At 53.2% G+C, this 18,224-nt stretch overlaps 2 protein-coding genes and 1 long non-coding RNA gene across 3 annotated transcripts in view; 2 read left to right on the forward strand and 1 right to left on the reverse strand.

Annotated features, from left to right (window-relative positions):
• Positions 1-1,317, forward strand: part of MACO1 (macoilin 1) — a 31,087-nt gene extending 29,770 nt beyond the window's left edge. The window contains exon 11 of the mRNA XM_033080610.1: positions 570-1,317. Coding sequence (XP_032936501.1) covers positions 570-772 — 203 coding nt within the window. The 3' untranslated portion in view covers positions 773-1,317. The remainder of the gene's footprint in view (positions 1-569) is intronic.
• On the reverse strand, positions 1,136-7,935 carry LOC117007434. The gene is made up of 2 exons (XR_004420129.2): positions 7,764-7,935; positions 1,136-1,388 (listed from the first exon to the last, which is right to left on the reverse strand). It is a non-coding gene; the product is annotated as an uncharacterized LOC117007434 (long non-coding RNA).
• LDLRAP1 (low density lipoprotein receptor adaptor protein 1) lies at positions 7,542-18,224 on the forward strand. The gene is made up of 9 exons (XM_033080614.1): positions 7,542-7,626; positions 9,295-9,437; positions 10,851-10,963; positions 11,469-11,583; positions 13,516-13,588; positions 13,816-13,896; positions 14,849-14,976; positions 15,451-15,485; positions 17,109-18,224. The coding sequence occupies exons 1-9, from the start codon at positions 7,542-7,544 to the stop codon at positions 17,251-17,253; spliced, it is 918 nt and encodes a 305-aa protein (XP_032936505.1). The 3' UTR covers positions 17,254-18,224.

Raw genomic sequence — 18,224 nt, forward strand, 5'->3', positions numbered from 1 at the left:
TAGGTGCTGATTTCAGGACTCAGGAGCTGATTCCAGGATTTAGGTGCTGATTTCAGAGCTCCCAGTTGCTGATTTCAGGTCTCAGGTGCTGATTTCAGGATTTAGGTGCTGATTTCAGGACATTTCAAAGGCACACCTTTACAGCTGCAGCCCCTGACTGTCCCTCTGCCATTCCCAGGTCAGATCCTGCAGAAGGACCAGGAGATCAAGGAGCTGATTTCAGGATGTAGGTGCTGATTTCAGAGCTCCCAGATGCTGATTTCAGGATTTAGGTGCTGATTTGAGAGCTCTCAGGTGCTGATTTCAGAGCTCTCAGGTGCTGATTCCAGGATTTAGGAGCTGATTTCAGGAGCTGATTTCAGGATTTAGGAGCTGATTTCAGTATTTAGGTGCTGATTTCAGAGCTCCCAGATGCTGATTTCAGTATTTAGGAGCTGATTTCAGGACTCAGGTGCTGATTTCAGGATTTAGGAGCTGATTTCAGTATTTAGGTGCTGATTCCAGGATTTAGGAGCTGATTCCAGGACTCCCAGCACCTGCAGCCCCTGACTGTCCCTCTGCTCTCACAGGTCAGATCCTGCAGAAGGACCAGGAGATCAAGGAGCTGAAGCAGAAGATTGCAGAGGTGATGGCAGTGATGCCCAGCATCTCGTACAGCGCCGCCACCAGCACGCTCAGCGCCGTGGCCCCGCATTACTCGGCCAAGTTTGTGGAGCCCAACCCCTCTGGGCTGGACCCCAACGCCTCTGTGTACCAGCCCCTGAAGAAATGAGGCCAGCCAGGCTGCTCTGCAAATTCTGTGCTGTGGGAACTGTGTTTGTTGTCATTTCCAGCAGGAGAAAAGAGCATTGAACTAGAAATGCCCATCTGGTTTTTTGGAATTTTTTTTTTTTTCTTTTTCTTGTAAATTTTTAGGGAACCTCACAGAATTTGGAGATTTGTTTTTCCTTGGCCAACGCATTAAAAAGAGAAAAAAACAATTCTTGGGTTTTTTCAAGTAGCCAATTTTTGCCTTTTTATGTAATCTTGCATGGTTTCCTCTTGAAAAAAAAAAACAAAAAAATCCCCACAGGGCTTTGCTTGGTTTCTCCTCAGATTTTTATTTCATGCTCAATTTGGATTTGCAGATTCACCCTTCAGTTCTCCCAGTGCAATTTAAACCAACCCACAAATAAATATCAATATAAATATAAATGTGTCCAATACAAACACATGGATGTTGCAGAAGATAATTTGAATTTTTTTTTCCCCCCCTCTCAAAGGACCAAACAAATTCCAGGGGCGTTGTTGAAGGAATAAAGAAGAGCTGCTGATGTGCTGGTGCTCGTGGTGTGACATTTTCTGTTCATATCCCCAGTGGTGTTTGCTTGGAGAATTGTTCACAGTGCCTTGGGAAAAAAAAAAAAAACAAAAAAAAAAAGAGATTTCAAGAGGAAACTCAATGGTTTAAAGTTGATTTTTTTTCCTCTCTTTTATCCAGTTCTGTGTCCAGCCCCTCCCGGAGCTGCTGCTGAATTTTGGGTCCCAGGTTCCAATTTCTGCTCCTTTTGGCCAAATAAAAATTCAGAATTGTTCCTGGAGCCCCCAGGGCAGGGAGGGGGAGCTGGGAATTGCTGTGCTCAGAGACCCCCGAGGGCCCAATAAAAACTGCACTGCTGGGGCTTTCCTGGGGTTTTATTGGGGCTTTATTGGGGGTTTATTGGGGTTTTATTGGGGTTTTATTTGGGGTTTATTTGGGGTTTATTGGGGTTTTATTTGGGCTTTATTGGGCTTTTATTGGGGTTTAATTGGGGTTTAATTTGGGTTATATTTGGGGTTATATTTGGGTTTTATTTGGGTTTTGTTGGAGGTTTATTGGGGGTTTATTTGGGGTTTTATTGGGGGTTTATTTGGATTTTATTGGGATTTTATTGGGTTTTATTTGGGCTTTATTTTGGGTTTTTTGGGGTTTTATTTGGTGTTTTATTTGGGGTTTATTTGGTTTTTATTTGGGTTTAATTGGGGTTTTATTGGGGTTTTATTTGGGGTTTATTTGGGGGTTAATTGGGGTTTTATTTGGGGTTTTATTGGGGGTTTATTGGGGTTTTATTGGGGGTTTATTTGGGGCTTTCCTTGGGTTTTATTGGGGTTTAATTGGGGTTTATTTGGGGTTTATTGGGGTTTTATTGGGGGTTTATTTGGGGTTTTATTGGGGTTTTATTTGGGTTTTATTGGGGTTTATTTGGGGTTATATTCGGGGTTTTATTTGGGATTTTTTGGGGGTTTATTGGGGTTTTATTTGGGGTTTAGTGGGGTTTTATTTGGGGTTTTATTTGGGGTTTATTTGGGTTTCATTTGGGTTTTATTAGGTTTTATTTGGGCTTTTGCTGCGTTTTATTTGGATTTTATTTGGGGTTTTTTGGGGTTTTATTTGGATTTTTTGGGGCTTTATTTGGGGTTTATTTGGGGTTTATTCAGGTTTTATTTGAGGTTTTATTTGGGGTTTTTTTTAGATTTTATTTGGGTTTTGTTCAGATTTTATTTGAGTTTTATTTGTTTTTTTCACTTTTCTCCCCCCCTGCCAGAGCAGTTTGGGGTTTGGGTTTGGGCTGTGCAGGGAAAAATCACAAAAGGTAAAAATGGGGAGTTTTACCCACAAAAAAAGTGGATTTATACTCACAGAAATGTGCATTTATAGCCACAAAAAGGGGGAGTTATACCCAGAAAAATTGGGTGTTTATACCCAGAAAAATGGGGATTTATAGCCACAAAAAGGAGGGTTTGTACCCACAGAAAAGTGCATTTATACCCTCAAAAAGGAGGATTTATACCCTCAAAAAGGAGGATTTATACCCTCAAAAAGGGGGAGTTATACCCACAAAAACTGAGTGTTTATAACCACAAAAATGGGAGTTTATACCCAGAAAATTTGTGTGTTTATACCCAGAAAAGGGAGGGTTATACCCATAAAAAAGTGCATTTATAGCCACAAAAATGTGCATTTATAGCCTCAAAAACTTTGTCCATAGAATTCAAACAAAAAAAAAGAGAAATCAGAATACATCTTTAGAATATTTAGAACACAGAAAGATTTTTAGAATATTTCTTTTATATACTCTTTTTAAAAATTGATTTTAATTTTAATTTTGTACAATTTTTTTTTTAATTTTTTTTTAATTTAATTTTTAATTTAATGGGGGATGAGGGATCAGCAGGGGGAGAGACCCAGGATAATCCCAAGCAGAAAAGGAAAAGTTTTGGGGTTTTTTTCCCTTTTTTTGGGAAGCTGTGCAGGGGAGTTTGGATTCATTCCTGTGGAACAGCTCCAAAAAACAAACTGGGGTTGCCATGGCAGCAGCAGCAGTGACAATGTCACTTTGGAGATGCTTTCATTAAAATCCTTTTTTTTTTTTAATTTTAATTGAAAAACACATTGGGAAAATCTCCTGGGGGCAGGAGGGGGGGCCCTCCCAATGGGGTCAGGGCCCTCCTGATGGGGTCAGGAGCATCCCAATGGGGTCAGGACCTTCCTAATGGGGTCAGACCCATCCTGATGGGGTCAGGGCCCCCCTGATGGGGTCAGGACCGTCCTAATGGGGTCGGGATCATCCCAGCAGAGTTTGCACCATCCCAGTGGGGTCAGGACCCTCCTAACAGGGTCAGAACCATCCTAATGGGGTCAGGACCATCCCAGAGGGGTCAGGACCATCCCAGAGGGATCAGGAGCATCCCAATGGGGTCAGGATCATCCTGATGGGGTCAGAAGAGTCCCAATGGGGTCAGGATCATCCTAATGGGGTCAGACCCATCCTGATGGGGTCAGGGCCCCCCTGATGGGGTCAGGACCATCCCAGCAGAGTTTGCACCATCCCAATGGGGTCAGGATCATCCCAATGGGGTCAGGGCCCTCCTGATGGGGTCAGGAGAATCCCAATGGGGTCAGGATCTTCCTAATGGGGTCGGGATCATCCCAGCAGAGTTTGCACCATCCCAGTGGGGTCAGGACCCTCCTGATGGGATCAGGAGCATCCCAATGGGGTCAGGATCATCCCAGCAGAGTTTGCACCATCCCACTGAGGTCAAGGCCTTCCTAATGGGGTCAGGATCATCCCAGAGGGGTCAGGAGAATCCCAGCAAAGTTTGCACCATCCCAATGAGGTCAGGGCCCTCCTGATGGGGTCAGGACCATCCCAGAGGGGTCAGGACCATCCCAATGGGGTCAGGATCCTCCTAACAGGGTCAGGAGCATCCTGATGGGGTCAGGACACTCCCAATGGGGTCAGACCCATCCTAACAGGGTCAGGGCCCTCCTAACGGGGTCAGGATCATCCCAGCAGCGTCAGAATCATCCCAGTGGGGTCAGGATCTTCCTAATGGGGTCAAGATCATCCCAGTGGGGTCAGGATCATCTCAGCAGAGTTTGCACCATCCCAGAGGGATCAGGAGCATCCCAATGGGGTCAGGATCATCCTAATGGGGTCAGGGCCCTCCCAATGAGGTCAGACCCATCCTTACAGGGTCAGGATCATCCTGATGGGGTCAGAACCATCCCAGAGGGGTCAGGAGCATCTTGATGGGGGCAGGAGAATCCCAATGGGGTCAGGAAAATCTTAATGGGGTCAGGATTATCCCAGCAGAGTTTGCACCATCCCAGAGGGATCAGGAGCATCCCAATGGGCTCAGGAAAATCCTAATGGAGTCAGAAGCATCCCAGAGCGGTCAGGATCATCCCAGCAGAGTTTGCACCATCCCAGTGGGGTCAGAGCCTTCCTAACGGGGCCAGGAGAATCCCAGAGGGGTCAGGGCCCTCCCAATGGGGTCAGGATCATCCCAGAGGGGCCAGGATCATCCCAGCAGAGTTTGCACCATCCCAGAGGGATCAGGAGCATCCCAATGGGGTCAGGAGAATCCCAATGGGATCAGGGCCTTCCCAATGAGGTCAGACCCATCCTAACAGGGTCAGGATCATCCTGATGGGGTCAGAACCATCCCAGAGGGGTCAGGGCCCTCCTAACAGGGTCAGGATCATCCCAATGGGGTCAGGAGAATCTCAAAGGGCTCAGGAAAATCCTAATGGGGTCAGAAGCATCCCAGAGCGGTCAGGAGAATCCCAGTGGGGTCAGGACCATCCCAATGGGGTCAGGACCATCCCAGAGGGGTCAGGATCATCCTAATGGGGTCAGGAGAACCCCAGAGGGGTCAGACCCATCCCAGAGGGATCAGGATCATCCCAGCAGAGTTTGCACCATCCCAGAGGGGTCAGGACCCTCCTAATGGGGTCAGGGCCCTCCCAGTGGGGTCAGAACAATCCCAGCAGAGTCAGGATCCCTGCCTGGCACCCCAGCCCCCCCCAGCCAGGCTGTGCCAGCTGTTCCAGCTGTTCCAGCTGTGCCAGGCTGTGCCAGGCTCCTCCTGCCTCCAGCACAGCCGGCACTGAGGGTGGTTTTTTTCCCATCCTCAGTTCTCTGTCAGGGTAAAACCCGGCTGCTCCCGGGGCTGTCTGTGGGGTTTTGCAGCCTGCTCAGATTTTTATTTGTGACCATTTGATGCCACCACACTCATAATGTCCTTTCTCCAGAGTGTGTTAATTGACTCATTAAGGAATTGTTAATGCCTGTGGTAATTGGAGTCCTGTAAATCAGATTTACTGCAGTGGGGGGTGGGTTCAGCCGGGTGGGGTGAGCTGGGCTGATCCTGGGCTGGGGAATTTGGGGAATTTGGGGAATCTGGGGAATTTCTTTTTTATACTCTTTTAAAAAATTGATTTTAATTTTAATTTTATACTCTTCATTTTTAAATTTTTAATTTAATGGGGGATGAGGGATCATCAGGGGGAGAGACCCAGGATAATCCCAAGCAGAAAAAGAAAAGTTTTGGGTTTTTTTTCCCTTGGGGAACCCTTTGGGATCCCCTTCCCAAGCTCAGTGTCGATGGCAGCACATCTGGAACCGCTGTGGTTGTTCCCTCCCGAATGAAATGCCAGAGGGAGGGGGAGCAGAGGAAATGGCAGCAGGGTTTGTTCTTCTCTCCAGGAATTGGGAATTGGAGCCCTCAGCCATTCCTGAGGGGGCTGGCTCTGACAGATCCCAGGTTCCCCGGGATCACCCTGAACAGCCCCGAGGTGCTGATTTAATAAACGCACTTGGCTGAGAGCAGGAGCAGAGAGCAAAGCTGGGTTTGTTCATTAGAGCAGCAAAGAGCAGCCACCCTCCTGCCACCGGCCTTGGAGCCAGGGCTGCAAATTCCTTACAAAGATTGCTGGAAAAAAAATAATAATTCAGGGACAGCCCCCAGCTGGGAAAACACAGCAAAAAAAAATATAAAAAAATTTAAAAAGCAGAAGAGAGCAAGGAGGTTTCCCCAAAAAAAATCACTGCTCTGCAGGCCCAGGACTCAGTGAAGTTTGTTCTTCCATGTGCTCAGACTCAAAGCAGGCACAGCTTTTGGGATCCTTCAGTTTTTGGGGACCCTGCAGAGTTTTTTGGGACCCTGCACACTCTGGGGACTCTGAAGTTTTGGGGACCCTGCAGTTTTTGGGATCTCTGTGGAGCTTTCGGGTCCCTGCAGATCTTTAGGGGATCCCACAGAACTTTTGGGGTCCCTGCACGATTTTAGGGACACCTCAGTTTATGGGACCCTGCACAACTTTGGGGACCCCACACAGTTTTTGGGGACTCCAAGGAACTTTTGGTACCCCTCAGAATTTTAAGATCCCCTCGCAGTTTTGAGTCCCTGTGCAGTTTTAGGATCCCCGAGGATTTTTGGGACCCCGTAGTTTTGGGGTCCCCACACGGTTTTTGGGATCCTACACAGTTTCAGGATCCCTGCACAGTTTTTGGGATCCCTGAGGAGTTTTGTGACCCCTCAGTTTTGGGGTCCCCACACAGTTTTTGGATCTCCACGCAGTTTTTAGGATCCCCGCAAAGTTTTGGGACTCTGCATTTTGAGGTCCCCTCTCAGCTTTGGGATCCCCCCGCATTATTGGGATCCCTGTGCAGTCTGGAGTCCCTCAGCAGTTTTAGGATCCCCGAGGATTTTTGGGTTCCCGCAGTTTTTGGGGTCTCCCTGCAGTTTTTAGGATCCCTGTGCAGTTTTTAGAATCCCCCGCAGTTTTGAAACCCCGCAATTTTAGGATCTCCTCACAGTTTTTGGGGTTCCCGCGGTTTTTGGGATCCCCCCTCAGGATCCCCCCCTCAGCTTTGGGATCCCCCGGTAGTTTTGGGATCCCTGTGCAGTTTGGGGTCCCTCAGCAGTTTTAGGATCCCCACACAGTTTTAGGATCCCCGAGGATTTTTGTTTCCCCGCAATTTTAGGATCTCCTCACAGTTTTTAGGGTCTCCTCACAGTTTTTAGGATCTCCTCACAGTTTTTGGGGTCTCCTCACAGTTTTTGGGCTTCCCGCCGTTTTTGGGTCCCCCCTCACGATCCCCCCTCAGCTTTGCCCCCCCCGGTGGGCGTGTCCCACCCCAGGGTGTGTCCCGTGACGTCACTGCTCATTTGCATGGCCCCGCCCCGCTCCCTCACGGCGGAGTTGTGGCCGGGCCGGGCCGGGCCGGGCCGGGATGGACGCGCTGCGCTCCGCGGGCCGGGCCCTGCTGCGGAGCCCCAGCGTGCCCCGAGCGCCCTGGGCCGGCGGGCGGCACAAGAGTGAGAGCGGACCCGACCCCGGCACCCCCGAACGCGGCACCCCAAACCCCGCTCGCTTTCCCGGCTCTTTCCCCTCACTTTTCCCCGCCCGCTCTCTCCCTTTCCTCCCGGCCGCCCGCACTCGCCTCCCGCTTTACTTTGGGCCTCTCCCGCCGCTCTTTTTGCACTTTTCGCGTCACTTTTCCCCTCACTTTTCGCCTCACGTTTTGCTCCGCCCCTTGCGCGCCGCTTTCCCCGGGCTGGGGGTGGCCCTGTCCCCGTGTCCCCCTGTCCCCAGCCCGGGCTCTGCCCCGCCGGGCACTCGGTGACCTCGCCCCGCTCTGGCTCCGTGCCACGATCGATGGCCCCGTGGCGAGCGGCCACGCGGGGCCGGGCGGGGCCACCACGGACCCCCGGGGCCACCGCGGAGCTGTGGCTGCTCCGGTGGGACCGGGCGGGGACAGCGGGGACAGGGACCGGCACGGCGGGGACACCCGGGCTGGGGGTGGCTACTGGGGGGGCTGTGGGGCCACTGAGGGGGCTGTGGGGTCACTGGGAGGGCTGGGACCTTGCAGAGCCCCCGGTGCCCCCGGATGTTGCCGTGCCATCCCCTGGATGTGGCCGTGCTGTCCCCGGGATGTGGCCGTGCCATCCCCGGGATGTGGCTGTGCTGTCCCCGGGCTGCCCTTCCCCTCCCAGAGCCCTTCGGTGGCCGCGGTTAAAGCGCTTTATTTCCGTGCCAGGAGCTTTGCTTGCCCTGTTCTTGCCCTGGGCCTCGCTGCTGGTGGCGTCACAGGGTCCCCAAGCTCGGGGGTTTGTGGCCAGTGCCCGTCCTTGGCACAGGAGACACCTGGCATCAGCCAGGGCTGCACCCCTGGCTTTTGGAAATGCAGGTTATTGCAGCATCCCCCCCCGTCCTTGGGCATTCCCTGCCCCTCTCCAGGTGTGCCAGGTGAGACCCCCACCCTGGGGACCCCTCCCAGCCACAGCCCCGCTGGGAGTGGTGGCAGCGTGTTTGTGGCTTATCTGGGAGCCTGAGTCACCTCGGCGAGCTCCAGGGCGTGCCCAGGTGCCCCCAGCCCCGCAGGTGTGCCTGGCACTCCCCAGCTGTGCCCAGCACTCCCCAGGTGTGCCCAGCATCCCCCAAGGGGTGCCTGGAGCTCTGAGTTTGGCCCCACTGGAGGCAGTGCAGCCTCAGGGCTGGTTTTTCTCTCCTGTCCCTCCCCAGGGCTGGTTTTTCTCTCCCATCCCTGCCCAGGGCTCTGGGTTTTGCCTCCTGCTCCTTCAGCACATCCTGGGTTGGTTTTGGCTCCAGCTCTGGAATTCCAGGTTTAGGAGCCCCCGCCTGCCTTTGGCCTTGGCCCCACGTTTATCCTGTGTTTAGAACCCCCCAGCAGCCCAGGGAGGGGACAGCAGTGACCTCTCCTCCCGAGCTGCAGGTGACTGAGTCACCTCACCTGGATCCCAGCAGCTGCCCGAGCTTAGCAGCAAATCCCTCCTGATCCTCCTTGTGCAGGGGATGCTGAGCAGGGTCAGGTCACTGCCCTGGGGGCTCCTCAAGGGTCGCTGCTGTGTGCTGTGCCTCGTGGGAAGCTTTTGGGGTTTGTTTTTGCTGCCTGGGAGGTGAACAGGGTGCCCTGGGGCTGTCCTGGCTGTGTGTGACTCCAGGAGCCTCCCTTGTGTCCCCAGAGCTGCCTGAGAACTGGACAGACACGAGGGAGACGCTGCTGGAGGGGATGCTCTTCACCCTCAAGTACCTGGGCATGACCCTGGTGGAGCAGCCCAAGGGAGAGGAGCTCTCTGCAGCCGCTGTCAAGAGGATCGTGGCCACCGTGAGTGTCCCTGCTGGCCCTGGTCTTGGGGGTGCAATGGGAAGGGTTTCAGAGCTGCAGCTCCAGGGCTGTTTGGGAATTCCAGATGTGTTGGGATTGCAGCTCCAGAGGGGTTGGGATTGAAGGTCCAGGGGCTCAGGATTTGCAGCTCCAGGGTTGTTGGGATTTCTAGACGTGTTGGGATTGCAGCTCCAGGGAATTTGGGATTTCCAGAAGTGTTGGGATTGCAGCTCCAGGGAATTTGGGATTTCCAGAAGTGTTGGGATTGCAGCTCCAGGGAATTTGGGATTTCCAGATGTATTGGGATTGCAGCTCCAGGGAATTTGGGATTGCAGCTCCAGGGACTTTGGGGATTGCAGCTTCAGGGAATTTGGGATTTCCAGGGGTGTTTGGGATTGTAGCTCCAGGGACTTTGGGATTTCCAGATGTATTGGGATTGCAGCTCCAGGGAATTTGGGATTTCCAGATGTATTGGGATTGTAGCTCCAGGGACTTTGGGATTTCCAGATGTATTGGGATTGTAGCTCCAGGGACTTTGGGGATTGCAGCTTCAGGGACTTTGGGATTTCCAGACGTGTTGGGATTGCAGCTCCAGGGACTTTGGGATTGCAGCTCCAGGGACTTTGGGATTTCCAGAAGTGTTGGGATTGCAGCTCCAGGGAATTTGGGATTGCAGCTCCAGGGACTTTGGGGATTGCAGCTCCAGGGAATTTGGGATTTCCAGAAGTGTTGGGATTGCAGCTCCAGGGAATTTGGGATTTCCAGGGGTGTTTGGGATTGTAGCTCCAGGGACTTCGGGATTTCCAGACGTGTTGGGATTGCAGCTCCAGGGAATTTGGGGATTGCAGCTCCAGGGACTTTGGGATTGCAGCTCCAGGGACTCTGGGATTTCCAGGGAATTTGGGGTTGCAGGCAGTTGCAGGCACTGGGCCCAGCCCAGGCTCTGGGATGGGACACTCTGTGGGTGCTGCTCTGTGCTGAGCTCTGGCTCCCCTGATAAGCCAGGGGTGTGAGGAGGCTCTGACCTGCTGGAGTCAGCCTGCCCTGGGGCTGGGTCACCTCAGCAGGCAGGGACAGTGTCTGGAGCATGGCCAGAGCTGTTCTGGGTGCTCCTGCCCAGGATTTGGGGGGTTGGGAGAGGGGCAGCTCCAGATCCCAGCCAGCACAGCCACTGTAACCCAGAGGGGTGGATTTCCAACCACCCCCTGATTCCCAGCACATTCCCAGTACATTTCCAGCCATCCCCTCATCCCCAGCACATTCCCAGCCATCCCCCATCCCTTTTCCCCCCACTCCCCAGGTGTGTCCCTGTCCCCAGAACCTGCTCCCACCCCTGTGGAGGTGGCAGGGTTCAAAGCCTGGCACTTTCTGGGGGTGGCAGAGTTCCAAACCTGGCACTTTCCCCTCCCAAAGGCAAAGGCAAGTGGCAAGAAGCTGCAGAAGGTGACCCTGAAAGTGTCACCCCGGGGAATTGTGCTGAGGGACAGCAGCACCAACGAGCTCATCGAGAACATCTCCATTTACAGGTGAGTCCTGGGCTTCTCTCCTCACCAGGGCTGCTGCTCTGGGCTGCTCTTCAGCAGCCTGGCTGCTGCACAGGGCTGGGCATCAATTCAGGGACCCTGACACAGAATTTACAGTCTCTTCTCTCCTCTTTCTCTTCTCCCTTCTCTCTGTCTTCTCTTTCTCTTCTCCCTTCTCTCTGTCTTCTCTTTCTCTTCTCCCTTCTCTCTGTCTTCTCTTTCTCTTCTCTCTCCTCTTCTCTGTTTTCTCCTTCTTTCTCCTCTCTCTGTTCTTCTCCTTCTTTCTCCTCTTTCTGTTCTTCTCTTTTCTCTCCTCTCTTTGTCTCTTCCTGGTGCCTGTGGCTCTCACCCTGCCCTCTCTCCCTGCCATCACCTCCTGCACTCTGGGAGGGATTTGTGCCAACCCTGTGACATCCCCGTGCTCCCTGCTGGGCCCTGGAGCTGGGCAGCTCCTGCTGGCAGCCCAGGAGGGCTGGGAGCCTGTCCCCAGAGCTGTTGTGCCTTGCAGGATTTCCTACTGCACAGCAGACAAGAGCCACGACAAAGTGTTTGCCTACATTGCCCAGAACCAGCTGAACGAGAGCCTGGAGTGCCACGCCTTCCTGTGCTCCAAGAGGAAAATGGTCAGTGAGGGTGGGGAGGGGGCTGGGGGGCTGCAGGGGGGCTCAGGGAGAGCTCCCAGGCTCTCACCCTGCTGCTCATCCCAGCTGGGTCCTTGTCCTGCCTGGTGAGATCCTCTGGGGTGAGGCTGAGGGCACCTGCAAGGACCTGACCCTGGCAGAGGGGCAGGAGGTGCCCAGGGGCTCCAGGACAGTTTTTGGTGGCATTTCTGCAGCTCAGAGCAGGGATTTGGCTGTGGCAGAGTCTGGCTCTGCCTTTGGGCCCCCCTGGGATCCCTCCCTGCTGGTTCCTCTCCAGGATGGGGAGCAGAGAGAGGAGCAGGGCAGGGAGAGCCCTGGAGGGGCCAGAGCTGGGGCTGAGCCCCCTGCCCGTGCCAGGAGGGGCAGCCCAGACCCCCCTGCCCCCAAATCCTTCCCTGGTGCCTCCTCATGGGGGACAGGATGTCCCAAATCCCCAAACCCTGAGGGATTCCTACCCCAGCTCCTCAGTGCTCAGCCCCCACAGCTCTGTTCACATTTCTGCCTCTCCCAGCTCATTTTTTTCCCCCTTGGAGAGAATAATGGGATCCACAAGTTGTCTCTCCTCTCCTCAGTGTGTGCTCCCATCCTTGCACAGCCAAGATAAGCCTCACTCTGCAAATTAAAATTTAAATCTTCCTGCTGCTAAAAGCATTATCTCAGTGCTGTATCAGCTCAGTGCATCCCCCCTCCAAATAAAGTTCTCCAAAGCTTTTTTATGGCAAAAACTCAGAATAATTTCCTTTTTCCTGGTCTTTAAAATGCAGGAACATCTTGCTGCTGAGGTGATCCCTGCTCCCAGGCTGGCAGCCAGCCCTCCCCAGGGCAGCACCACAGCTCCCAGTCACAGCCATCTCATTAATCCATATTTTTAGTTCCTGGGTAATTCTCAGCAGTAGCTGGGTCTATTAAACTTGATTCAGATGTGACAGCTGAAATTGTAAACAGCTGTGAGGAGTTTCATCCTTAATTACCATATTTAAGGGCTTTTTTGCCATAAAGCATTTGCACTTCCATCAGGGATGTAAATAGCTCTGACATTCAGAGAGCTCTCCTGTTTGCCAGCTTTAATTGGCACTGATGGCTCTGGGCCCCCCCGGCCCTGCTGCATTTTGGGGGTGCTGGGACCCCCATGGCCCTGCCAGGGCTGCAGCCCCAGCTGGGGAAAACAAACTCAGCCTGGGGGTGGGGAGTGTTTGTGATTTCAGAGATTCTCCAGTGAGCTCAGTTACTTCAGAGATTTCAGCAATTTCAGAGATTTCAGTGGTGTCAGAGATTTCAGAGATGTCAATGATTTCCCTGATTTCAGAGATTTCAGTGGTGTCAGAGGTTTCAGTGATTGATTGCAGAGATTTCAGAAACTTCAGTGGTTTCAGTGATTGATTTCAGTGATTCCAGAGATGTCCATGATTCCCATTATTGCAGAGATTTCAGTGATTTCAGAGGTTTCATCCATGCCCTGCCTCTCTGCTCCCTGCAGGCCCAGGCTGTCACCCTGACTGATTGATTGCAGTGATTTCAGAGATATTTCAGTGCTTTATTTCCGATATTTCAGTGATTCCAGCCCCTTTCTCTCCCCTCAGGCCCAGGCTGTCACCCTGACTGATTGATTTCAAATATTTCAGTGATTTCAGATATTTCAGTGCTTTATTTCCAATATTTCAGTGATTTCAGATATTTCAGTGATTTATTTCAGGTATTTTAGTGATTCCAGCCCCTTTCTCTCCCCTCAGGCCCAGGCTGTCACCCTGACAGTGATTTCAGAGATATTTCAGTGCTTTATTTCAGATATTTCAGTGATTCCAGCCCCTTTCTCTCCCCTCAGGCCCAGGCTGTCACCCTGACAGTGATTTCAGAGATATTTCAGTGCTTTATTTCAGATATTTCAGTGATTCCAGCCCCTTTCTCTCCCCTCAGGCCCAGGCTGTCACCCTCACCGTGGCTCAGGCTTTCAGGATTGCCTTTGAGCTGTGGCAGGCAGCAAAGGAAGGTGAGATCCTCCCCTCTGCCCAGGGCTGTTGCTGTTTTGCAGCTTTTTCCCTGCCTCCCAAATCCCCTGGAAATGCAGATTTTGGCTCTCCTGCTCCCTGGCACTGTTGGGTTTTTGCTTTCACCTCCCACGAGGTGACAGAAGCAGCCTCAGGTGTCCCCATCCCTCCTCCCCAAAAGCTGGCAGCACTGAGGGCATCTCTGGGTTGGGATTTGCTCCTTTTGCAGAGAAGGAGAAGAGGGAGAAGATCCTGGCAGCAGAGGGGAGCAGCAGCCCTGGCTCAGCCAGCCCTGCTCACCCTGCCACGGGTGAGAGTGGGGTGGGGATGGGGCTGAACTGGGGTGGGGATGGCCCTGAGGGGTTTGGAGATTGTCCTTGGGGTGTGTGGGATGTCCCTGGGGGGTTTGGGATTGTCCTTGAGAGGTTGGGGATGTCCCTGGGGGGTTTGGGATTGTCCTTGAGGTGTTTGGGATGTCCCTGATGGGGTTTGAGATGTCCCTGAGGGATAGGAATTGTCCCTGAGAGGTTTGGGACTGTCCCTGAAGAGTTGGGGATTGTCCCTGAGGGGTTTGGGATTGTCCCTGGGGGGTTGGAGATGTCCCTGAGGGGTTTGGGATTGTCCTGACCAGGGATAGGGACAGCCTGAGGGGTTTGGGGATGTCCCTGAGGGGTGGGGATTGTCCCTGGAGAATTTGGGATGTCCCTGAGGGGTTTGGGGATGTCCCTGGAGGGTTTGGGATTGTCCTTGAGGGGTTTGGGATGTCCCTGGGGGGTTTGGGATGTCTCTGAGGGATGGGAATTGTCCTTGAGGGGTTTGGGATGTCCCTGGGGGGTTTGGGATGTCTCTGAGGGATGGGAATTGTCCTTGAGGGGTTTGAGATGTCCCTGAGGGGTTTGGGATGTCCCTGAGGGGTTGGGGATGGCCCTGAGGGGTTTGGGGATGTCCCTGACAGATGGGGATTGTCCCTGGGGGATTTGGGATGTCCCTGAGGGGTTTGGGGATTGTCCTTGAGAGGTTGGGGATGTCCCTGAAGGATTTGGATTGTCAGATGTTGTGAGCTGAGGGTGCTGCTCTGGCCTGGGGCTCATCCTGACCAGGAGTGGGCACCAGGAGCCTCCCCAAAAACTTCTGGGGTGGGATGGGGCTCCCTGCACCCCTGGGAGCTCCCCAGGACCCCTGGGCTGGGTCCCTGCTCAGATTTGGGGTCACCCTGCAGGAATTTGCTGCACATCCTGACTCCCTGTGTGCTCTGCCCACAGCAGCAGCCCTGGGGAACCTGCTGGACCTGGAGGACCCTGCCAGGACCCCCCTGGGCACCTCTGAGTCCCCAGAGCTGGACAACAGCAGCTTTGGGCCCAGCCCCTCGGTCAACAACAACGTGGTGTGGGTAAGGGCAGCCTGGGGGGCTGAACTGGGACCAACTGGGCTGAGCTGGGACCAACTGGGGTGCCTGAGGCTCAGGGAGGCCTCCAGGGCTGGCAGTGATCCATGAGGGGTCAGTCCCTGCTGCCCTTTTAGCTCAGAGGGGTCCAGGAGCTGGAGCTGAGGAGGAAAGGACAAAACCCCTGAATTCACCTTTCCCTGGGGAGGAAAGGACAAAACCCCTGAATTCACCTTTCCCTGGGGCAAAGGACAAAACCCCTGAATTCACCTTTCCCTGGAGCTGGGGAGGAAAGGACAAACCCCTGAATTCACCTTTCCCTGGGACTGGGACAGAGGCACATCCAGAGCAGGTGACTGAGGCACTCAGAATCCAACAGCTTTTATTTCTTTTTGTCTGAGTGCAGAGCCAGATCTCTAACCACACTTTTGTGCAGCTCTCTTAGCAACTCCTTGTCTCTCTTTTTATCTCCTGACAAAGGAAATGGATGATGGGCTCGACGAGGCGTTCTCAAGGTAATTCTCATCACTCCCTGCCCAGCCTGAGCACGGAGCAGCCCCAGAGGCTCGGCTGGGGCTGGGTTTTAATAAAGCTCCTTAATCTAATCAGGGCTGGGATCTGGCCTGGGAGCTGCCCCATCAGTGCCTCAGCTGCTAATTGAAAGATAGGCTTTAAGGCTGCCTGATAAGCCAAATATTTTGACAACCTTTTAAGGCTGGAGAGAGGCTGTGTGTGATAGGGAGTTTAATTCCCAGCACTTGCTGTGCTGCTCCCACTCACCTTTTCACTCAGCTTGCTCAGCTTCAGCCACTGGGGGCTTTGCTCCTCCTCAGCCCACAGGCTCAGGCTGTGTGGCCATGGATTGCTGGGGTTTATTTCTTTTTCCATGGGTTCCTGGGCTTTATTCCTCTTTCCATGGGTTCCTGGGGTTTATTCCTCTTTCCTCTCCAAATTCAGGGCTTCCCTGCCCCTGCCTGCTGAGCAAAACCAAACAAACCCATTTCCTCTCGGGTGCCTTTTCCTGCCTGTCCTGGCAGGGCTGCTGAGCTCTCTAGGGGTCCCATCCTCTTCCTCCTCCTCTTCCTCCTCATCCTGGGAGGTGCAGGAGGAGCAGGAGAAGTTTGCAGCAGTTCCTGCTCAGCCCTTGGGTCCTGTTTGGCTCTCAGGGATGATTTACAGCTTCCCCTTCCCTGCAGCCTCATCCCAGCCTGGGGCTGATTGATGTGCTGCTCTGTGTTTGTGTTTTGTGTTTCCCCCTGCTCTGTGTTTGTGTTTTGTGTTTCCCCCTGCTCTCTCTGTTTTCCCCCTGCCCCACAGGGTGTTTTTGAGCTTTGCTGTGCATTGCTGAGCTCTCACATCACCCTGAGCCCTCTGGTGACTCAGGGTCTGCTCTGCTCATCCTGCAGCACTCCCCAAGCCACTCCTGCCACGTCATCACTCATTTCTCTTCTTCATTAAAAACTGGGGCTTCAGCTCAGGCTCTTCTTGGATGTTGTGCCTCCCATGGATGAAATCCCAATGGGTTTCCCTCTTGTTTCCCTCTTGGTTTCCCTCTCTTTTCCTGTATTTCCTTCTGGGTTTCCCTCTCTTTTCCTGTGTTTTACTCTGTGTTTCCTCCTGTGTTTCTCTGTTTCTCTCTAGGTTTCCCTCTCTTTTCCTGGGTTTCCCCCTGAGTTTCCTTTTGGGTTTTCCTCTTGCTTCCCTCTCTTTTCCTGTATTTCCTTCTGGGTTTCTCTCTGTGTTTCCCTCTCTTTTCCAGTGTTTGGGTTTCCTCCTGTGTTTCTCTGTTTCTCTCTCTGTTTTCCTCTCTTTTCTTGTGTTTCTCTCTGTTTCCCCCTGTGTTTCTCTGTTTCTCTCTCTGTTTTCCTCTCTTTTCTTGTGTTTCTCTCTGTTTCCCCCTGTGTTTCTCTCTGTGTTCCCCTCTCTGTTTCTGTGTTTCTCTCTCTGTTTCTCCCTGTGTTTCCCCCTGTGTTTCTGTTTCTCTCTGTGTTCCCCTCTCTGTTTCTGTGTTTCTCTCTCTGTTTCCCCCTGTGTTTCTCTGTTTCCCCCTGTGTTTCTCTGTTTCTCCCTGTGTTTCTGTTTCTCTCTGTGTTCCCCTCTCTCCTCCCTGCCTCACTCTGTGTTTCTGTGCCCCTCAGACTGGCCCAGTCCAGGACAAACCCTCAGGTGCTGGACACGGGGCTGACAGCTCAGGACATGCAGAGTGCAGAGACTCTGTCCCCTGTGGACTGGAATAAAATGGAGCCCAGCCCAGCAGAGAAGGATGAACTGTTCATGTTCTGAGGCCCCAGGACAGGAATTGTTCCAGGGATCCTTCCCAGGGCTCTTCAGAGACGCCTCAGCCCCGTTCAGACCAAAGCTTCACCACCAACCTAACACGGATTTTTCTACCTTGCTTTTCTCTAAGCCACCAACCACTCTTGGACTTATTTATTGCCAGTTTACAAAGTTCCTGGAGGTGTGGGGAGAGCTGCACCCCCAGCAGGAGCTGCAGCAGTGCCTGCTCCTCCTGGGCACCACCAAACCCCTCTGGGAGCTCCAGGTTCCTGATCCTGCCCTGGTGGAACAGACACAGCAGCTGCCTGGCCAGGAGGGTTTGCAGCTGCTGGAATCAGAGAGGAGCAGAGCTTTTGTCCCAGTCTGTGTCCCAGTCCCAGCTCTCAGCCTCCCTGTGGGAATCGACGCTTTTTAACCCAAAGACTCCAAGTTCTGCACTTTAACACTTGACCTGAAGGCAGTGGTCCCAGCTGTCAAGGTAAGCAGTGCCTGGAACTCTCTTCAGAAGCTACTGACCCAAAAAGAGCCAGCCTGGCTCCAAGCTGATCTCACTGAGATCCCAAAGCTCCAAAACCCCCAGGGAGGGAGGATTTGTTTGGCTGGATCCTGCTGGGAAGGGAGGAGCAGCAGGAGCAGAGATCCAGGTGCCCAGGGCTTGTTCCTGCCCAAATCCAGGGGGATTGGAACAAAGGAGCAGAGATCCAGGTACCCCCAGCCTGCCCAGGGCCTGTTCCTGCCCAAATCCAGGGGAATTGGGACAAGGGAGCAGAGATCCAGGTGCCCAGCCTGCCCAGGGCTTGTTCCTGCCCAAATCCAGGGGAATTGGGACAAGGGAGCAGAGATCCAGGTGCCCAGCCTGCCCAGGGCTTGTTCCTGCCCAAATCCAGGGGAAATTGGGACAAGGGAGCAGCTCCTGGCTATGCCCATCTATCCCTGCCTGGGGAATTGGATCAAGCAGGAGCAGCTCCTGGCTGTGC

This window comes from Catharus ustulatus, chromosome 26, assembly GCF_009819885.2.
Source record: "Catharus ustulatus isolate bCatUst1 chromosome 26, bCatUst1.pri.v2, whole genome shotgun sequence".
Taxonomy (NCBI): domain Eukaryota; kingdom Metazoa; phylum Chordata; class Aves; order Passeriformes; family Turdidae; genus Catharus; species Catharus ustulatus.